At 42.3% G+C, this 7,606-nt stretch overlaps 1 protein-coding gene across 1 annotated transcript; it reads left to right on the top strand.

The window, feature by feature from the left end:
* Positions 1-426: 426 nt before the first annotated feature.
* Positions 427-5,529, top strand: CDK1 (cyclin-dependent kinase 1). Its single transcript, XM_008945633.1, has 5 exons — positions 427-473; positions 1,838-1,994; positions 3,066-3,189; positions 3,567-3,737; positions 5,179-5,529. The coding sequence occupies exons 1-5, from the start codon at positions 437-439 to the stop codon at positions 5,413-5,415; spliced, it is 726 nt and encodes a 241-aa protein (XP_008943881.1). The 5' UTR covers positions 427-436; the 3' UTR covers positions 5,416-5,529.
* Positions 5,530-7,606: the final 2,077 nt, after the last annotated feature.

Below are 7,606 nucleotides of genomic sequence, written 5' to 3'. Positions count from 1 at the left end.
TAGTCGGTTTGTGGCTCTGAAGGCTACACCGCGTACCCATGCAATGATACGGGGCTGGCGTTCCCTTACATTGCTCACGTCAAACTCTGTGATTTTAGGCAGCAAGGCTTCTGCAAAGGAGTTAACTTTTTAAAATTAACGAGCAGGGCGTGCTTTTTCAGTTGCTTGGAGGAGCTTTCTTCACAAAGGCACCTTTCCCTGTTGAGTTGGTGCCTACTCATGCTTTGGGATGTAGGTTTTCTAGTTGGAACCCTGAATAAAAATCTACGGTTTTGTTGAGGAGAGTGGTAAGTGTTCCACATCACATCCTAAATATGTAAGACAAGACTAGCTTCTAAAGACCTGGCATGGTTTCAGTGACTTGGGTGTGTTCAGGGTAGCAACGGTTCACCCTCATGGTTTTCTTGTCCTCTTCATTTCAGGGATAACCACAGCAATGGATGAGTACACAAAAATAGAGAAGATTGGGGAAGGTAAGTATGGAGAACTGTAAGCCTTGTAATGCACCACAGTTTGAGTTATCAAGTGTCATAGAAGCTCTGTGCACTCTGGCTGATAGAGGAACTACTGACATGAAACTAATTGGCAAAATAAACCTCTGGTTTATTGTGGTATTTTTTTTCTATACTTAAAAGCTTTCAGACTGCCCTTCTTTTGAAGATGATGTGGTCTATTTGAAAAAACTGGTGGGTGTTGAGAAGCATCTGCCTTCATATTGATGGCTAATAGTGTAATTCTTCAAGAACAGAGGAAAAAAAAATGTGCTCTGAGGCCTGAAACCAGCTTTTCAATTTAGGAAGTTCCTCCATTTGTGTATTAACTTGTTGCTCCTGAAGCTGGGCTGTGTGATTTACTTATTTTGCTCAGAGCTGTGTTGGTAGTGAGTAGCTGTTTGTGGACTGTTGTGCTCTGTTGATGCCTGTCATTACACTTGTCAAGGGAAACAGCAGACTTTAAACCTCTGTGGAGAAGTGAATTTTTTAACAATTATCTCACTATAAGGTGCCTATGCTAAATGTAGAAGTCAGCATCTTTGATAATGTTTTACCTTTATATAGACTTGAGAATTTGCAGTGCATTAAGGAGCCAATCCCAAAGGTCATCTCAAAATGTATGGGCCCAGATCTTACAACAACCCTTTGTTACTTGTGCATGAATCTTCCTGAAAGAAACTAATTTGAGCTTAATTGGAGGGACTAATGCTTCAGGAAGGGTGAATAGAGAATACTTAAGCTGTCTTGGTTTGGTGAGGGTTCTGCTTCTGTGAATGCTGATGATTAAAAGATGGAATCAACTTGAGATTTGTTGCAGCTTTAGCTTCTGTCTAGACCTCCAGCACTACCCTCTCCTGCCCTGAGGATTGTGCTGGAGGTGTTTCTATAGACATGAGCAGTGGAGGGATGGATCTCTCACTGCAGAGGAAGCATTACCTGGTTTTCAAACCTTTAACATTTTAATATGATCTGTCAATGGCAAAAACATAACCCCTTGAGGATGAAGAGGTATAATGATCTTGCCTGAAAGTTAATCAACCTGAAACTCAAACAGTATCTGATTTTTACAGCTGTCTTCCAAATATTCAGGCTTCACACATAGGCTTCTTAAGTACACTGTCCTAACAAATGGGTCTCTTTATGGGTGGCATGCGTTAAATAATTTGCAGTAAATGTTGCAAATGGCCAAAACTAAATAGTAGTTCATATCCAATCCAAATACCTAAACAAGAAATACCTGTTTGGAAGGACTCCTGCCTGTGTTAGCAGTTCTTATTTTACAGTGACTTCTCTGGACCTGAAGTTGGTGTTTCCTATATGCGTCTCACTGTTTTTTTGTTCAGGTACCTATGGTGTTGTGTATAAAGGTCGGCACAAAACCACAGGCCAAGTGGTTGCAATGAAGAAAATACGTCTAGAAAGTGAGGAGGAAGGTGTTCCAAGTACTGCTATCCGAGAAATTTCTTTATTAAAAGAGCTGCATCATCCCAATATAGTCTGGTATGAGTCTACTGCTGTTTAGCTAAACTCTCTGAAGGGCACTAGGTCCCTTCAGATAAGAAATTAATTTTCCACCAGCCTGGTGAGCTCTGGTCTGCTGTGCAGCAAATAACTCTAGGCCTCAATCCTGTGTTTATGCCAGTCTTTCTAAGGAAGGTTCCCTAATGGTGCCCCTTACCATTCTAGGAATCCAATGAATGTTTGTTGGTTCTGTAACTTATGTAAACTATCTTCAGAGCACTTACTGTCCAAAGGGAGATGGCACACCTCATGAAAAACTGGTTGAAGATGTTAACTTTAGTTGGTCTAAAAATTTTACTTGCCACCTTGGAATAGACCATTTGACTGAAGCCCCTGTCATCACTCACTTTCTTGCTGTTTTGTAGCAGAGATTGAAATGTTCTGAAACAATGCTGCCATAGCTGGCACGTCTGAGCTGTGAGTGAAACTTCCACCAGGAGCTAGCTGACACGTAGGATTGATTGCAGCTACTGTCTTCCCCACAAAATATTTACTTGCTCTTTGATGCAGCAAAACTTTATCTCTGATGTGCCTTAAAACTGGCCAAATTCCAGCTGTGTAGTGTCTCTGTATGCTTGGGTTTAGGAACCCTTACAATCTATTAAGGATGAAGGAGCTACTTAAAAACCTGTGCAAATCCTGCTGTTAGTACTAGGTTCCTATTATCATATTCCTTTAAACTGTCCTAGTAATTCAAGTTTTGCTGTAATAAGCCAGCTTCAAACAGAAGCTAGGCACCAACACCCACAGCCTTTTTTTTAAAGGCAACAATATTTTTTCCTTAGACTTGTGTCTGATATTAGGCATGAGGGAATATAAGTCTAAAAGGAAGCATATAGGTTTTTATCAGTCTGATACTACTTCAGATATGCTTGATCTTCCAGGTGACAGCATAACTCACTGAGTCTGTTAATGTTTGAAGATGGAAAGGTTTTTAAGACTTCCATAATAGGAGCTTGGAAATGTCAGCCTGTATCCCTGCTGAGAGACAAAATGTAACTGAGTCCCCCTGCACTTTGCAATGGAATTGACTGTACACTCAATTTTCAGTCTTCAGGATGTTCTCATGCAGGATTCAAGACTGTACCTCGTCTTTGAATTCCTTTCCATGGATCTCAAGAAGTACTTGGACACCATTCCATCTGGCCAATACCTGGATCGTTCTCGTGTTAAGGTAAGGAGGACAATCTCTATAAGAGAGAAATTAATCTAAAGATGACCTCTAAAACTATAAGCAGGTCTTATTTTCAGCATAATTAACTCCTTGAGGAGAAATGAAAGGTTAAAGAAGCAACTGTGGATAATAAGATGAATGTGAGTTTGCTTTCAAAAGCCACTTCAAATTTTTTTCATTCCTGAAATTAAACTGCCTTGCAGTAAGCCTAAATAAGCAATTAATTTGTGTGGCTTTGTGCTACTAAACTACCTGCAGTGCTTTGGGGCTCCATTTCCTCTGGGGAAAACTAATGTCAGGAAACAGCTTTATGTTGCAGAATGTTAACTTGGACTAAAGGTTGCTCCTCTTTTTTCCTCCCACTTCATCCTTTCCAGAGTTACTTGTATCAAATCTTGCAAGGTATTGTCTTCTGCCACTCAAGAAGAGTTCTGCACAGAGACTTAAAACCTCAGAATCTCTTAATAGATGACAAGGGAGTGATTAAACTGGCGGATTTTGGACTGGCTCGAGCCTTTGGAATTCCAGTGCGTGTGTACACTCATGAAGTGAGTTGGAATGTCCTCTTGCTGATTGGGGCAGTGCTTACTAGCTTCCTGGTAGTAACTGAATATGAAAAGGCAAAAAAAAGAATCAGTTTTTGAAGTCCTAAACTAACATTATAAAAAGATCTTCGTGTTTCAGTTTTGTTTTACTCAGTGGATTTCCATCTACCTGACTGTTTTTACTCTAAGAATACCAAGCACTTGGGAATCCCACTGTTACCTTGACAATGAACCAGATGGGCCAGAACTTGCTCTTATGAGACACTGCACAACATTTTTGCTTCACAGAGTACTCAAGTTTGAGGGGACTAGTGGCTAAGTGGTGAAGGCTTCCTGCTCTTTGGCATGGCACCCAGAGAGTAGTGGTCAATGGCTCGACATCTAGCTGGGCACAAGTGACCAGTGGTGTCCCTCAAGGGTCCATACTGGGACCAGTGTTGTTGAACATCTTCATCAATGACACAGACAGTGGCACTGAGTGCACCCTCAGCAAGTGTGCTGATCCTAAGCTGGGTGGTGCCTTTGACATGCCAGAGGGACAGGAGGCCATCCAGAGGGACTTGGACAGGCTGGAGAGGTGGCTCAGGTGAACCTCATGAGGTTCAGCAAGACCAAGTGCAGGGTCCTGCACCAGGGGAGGGGCAACCAACATTACCAATACAGGCTGGGAGAGAGCAGTCCACTTGGGGGTACCAGTAAATGAGACACTGGACATGAGCCACCAATGTGCAGCAGCAGCCCAGAGGCCAATCCAATCCTGGGCTGCACCAAAAGAAGTGTGGACAGCAGATGGTGCTCTGGTGAGACCTCCCCTGGAGCCACAAAAATGCTCCGAGGGCTGGAGCAGCTCTGCTGTGAGGACAGACTGAGGGAGTTGGGGCTGTTCAGCCTGGAGGAGGCTCTGGGAGCACCTTATAACAACATTCTAGTACCTGAGAGGTGCCTACAAGAAAGCATGGGAGTGTCTATTCACAAGGATTCGTAGTGACAGGATGAGGGGTAATGGCTTTAAGCTAGAAAAGGGGAGATTTAGATCAGACATTAGGAAGAAGTTTTTCAGTATTAGAGTGACAGACCCCTGGAATAGGTTGCCCAGACAGGTGGTGGAGGCCCCATCCCTGGGGACATTCAAGATCAGGCTGGATGAGCCTCTGAGTAGCTTGATCTAGTTGGAGATGTCCCTGCTTATGGTGGGGGGGTTGGACTAGATGACCTTTGGAGGTCCCTTCCAGCCCAGACATTCTATGTAGTGTAGGCAAGGGGTTTGTTTGCAGTAGAAACTAATGCAATGAATCTCAAAACTAGTATTTTCACTAAATCTTCTAGCACTGCTTAGTTTAACCAAAAATACCTGTGAATTTGGCCTAATAATGTTGAGCCACTGTGCTTGCCATCAATTGGAGGATCTGATTCTAGAAGTTTAAAAAATGCCCTTGTTCCATAGGTAGTGACACTGTGGTACAGGTCTCCAGAGGTGTTGCTGGGATCCGCCCGTTACTCTACTCCTGTGGACATATGGAGCATAGGTACCATATTTGCTGAGCTGGCAACTAAAAAGCCACTTTTCCATGGAGACTCAGAGATTGACCAGCTTTTCAGAATCTTCAGGTATGTCAGGCTGGACTTCTGCTTCCTGCTTGTGCAGCACTGCACAAGAGTGCTGTGCCGTTTGAAACCATGATCAAGCAAACAGATTTCAGGCTAAACTGCTTAATATTTTGCTTATGCTTCCTAGAGCTTTAGGGACCCCCAACAATGAGGTATGGCCTGATGTGGAATCCCTGCAAGACTACAAGAACACATTCCCCAAATGGAAGCCTGGCAGTCTTGGAATGCATGTCAAAAACTTAGATGAAGATGGACTTGATCTGCTGTCTGTAAGTAGTCTTCCTTAAACTGCTGATTAGGAAACTGAACAGGTCATGTCAAGCACTCTGGAATCCATCAAGCTAGACTAATTGGCTAGAATGAAGACATGGAGAGCTTCAAACTATCAGAGTGGTACAGGCTGTCAATCTTGTAGAACTGACACCTTGTGTGACATTCACTCACTTCTTTCATAAATAATAGATAATGAGACTACTTCTCATTAAGCAATTATGCCTCAGCTCTTTTTTATACTAATAAAGCACATATAACTTGAAAGTGAGGATAAGCCTCTACAAAGAGGTCTAAGTGAAGGCTCCTGCCCACAAACTGTAGCTGTCACCTTCCTGGTGGCAGCACTAATTGTGGTGTGGCTGTATGGCTGCTAATCCAGTTGGAAACCTTTTCCTTTTGTAGTAGCATGTGGATTGACCTTGGTGGGCTCATCTTGGTTAAGCTTTTGTGGTGGTCCTAACTGAGGAAACAGTGATGGAAACAGCTGGATTTCTGATTCTGGACCCAGGCATTTTAAGTCAGTTTGTAGTACTTTATCTCAGCTGCCTTTAAATTCTGAGTTAAAGATTTTTGGCTGTGGTGGATTGTATTTAAATTATGTATTTTGTTATATATTTATATTTTGTCTGTGTGATTTTTTTTTTTTCAGTTCTATGGCCATGCAGTTGCACTATCACACTAAGCTTTCATTTAACAAGCTCTTCATCAGGCTTTTCCATTTAATGCTCTTTCAGCTGATGTGCTGCCACTGCAGACTGATTGAGATCACATTTTGAGTGTGATGTCAGAGGCACCCAAGTGTCAGAATGTAGTTTGATTTCTCTGGCATCTGTAGAGTGCAGAGTTGCACGTGGGGCTGTGGGGTGGGTGCTCTGTCTTCAGCTGGAACTTCAGAACCATCTTGGTACAAGGTGAACCTTGTACAACAATGACCTGCATAGCTGTGTTCAAGCAAAGAAGTTTATTACCTATATTGGTAGGATTATGGCAAAATACTCTGACTGAAGTGGTGTTAGCTAAGAAGCTTAAATGCCCATGATTTCTCCCAGTTTTCCTTTGAGTGTCCACTGACAACATCATTGTTAAATCTGTTTGAAGCAGAATTGTTACTGATTGTGTTTACAAACTAAAATCAACAGAAGAGGCAAGTGAATCTTCTTGATGCAGTCATGTAGCTGGCCTGCTACATACTCATCTGAGCTCACTTGTGGCTTCAATGTGCAAAGCCAATGTCCTGGGCTGCTGCTAATAAAGGCAAACCCCCCCCCCCAAGTTCTTCAAACAGTGTTAATGCAACACTAATCTCAAAGCATATTAAATTCTGTAAATTCTTGTGTAGCTTTGCCTTAAATTAATAAATGTTGACATTTTAGCTTACTATTAATGCCTGGTGACAGTAGTATGGCTGAATTCTTAAGCATCTGGAATCCATTTAAGTTTCCTATGGCACTTTCAAGCCTGAAGCAGTAATATAACTTCAAAGGCAACAGGACTGAGTATCTCACTCTAGAGCACAAGCTGTGTCAAAGGAAGTGTTAATTTCTCCTTCTAAAGGCCTTTGCAGATGGAAGTGGTGTGTAATATGGCATCTTTGAAAAGGGTTAGTTTCCTTATTTTTGTGTTAGTATCTTATTTTTTGAGTGAGGTTGTGAACTTAAGACCTTCATAAGCTAAATGACTTCTGTACCCAGCATCTCAAAGCACTTAAAGTCTGTAATCAAAAGCCTTGGCTTATCAGGCACTAAGTGCCAGGAAAAACTATGTGCCAGACTGCTCAGAGAAGAAATGGTCACTTAATCTGTCAGCTGAAGTGCAGGAGTCTCAATGTCACACCACCCCTTTTTTCAGAGAAGCATGTCCCTTGTCTGGGTCAGTTTTAAGGGAACCTTTGGTTTCAGTATGAGCTATGGGGTACTGTTGTTCTGAGTACTGTTGCTAAGTCTTGGCTAGTTGTAGGTCTACTAGAAAGCTGCTAGATGCTTCATTCTTTG

Source organism: Merops nubicus, unplaced genomic scaffold (genome assembly GCF_000691845.1).
Source record: "Merops nubicus isolate BGI_N331 unplaced genomic scaffold, ASM69184v1 scaffold17688, whole genome shotgun sequence".
NCBI classification, from domain to species: domain Eukaryota; kingdom Metazoa; phylum Chordata; class Aves; order Coraciiformes; family Meropidae; genus Merops; species Merops nubicus.
This window is presented reverse-complemented; position numbering and strand designations above follow the sequence as displayed.

Coding starts and splice junctions, on each gene's coding strand:
- CDK1 (XM_008945633.1), top strand. CDS start 437: ATGGATGAGTACACAAAAATAGAGAAGATTGGGGAAG. Junction 3,190..3,566: donor TGGATCGTTCTCGTGTTAAG/GTAAGGAGGACA, acceptor CATCCTTTCCAG/AGTTACTTGTATCAAATCTT. Junction 3,738..5,178: donor TGCGTGTGTACACTCATGAA/GTGAGTTGGAAT, acceptor CTTGTTCCATAG/GTAGTGACACTGTGGTACAG.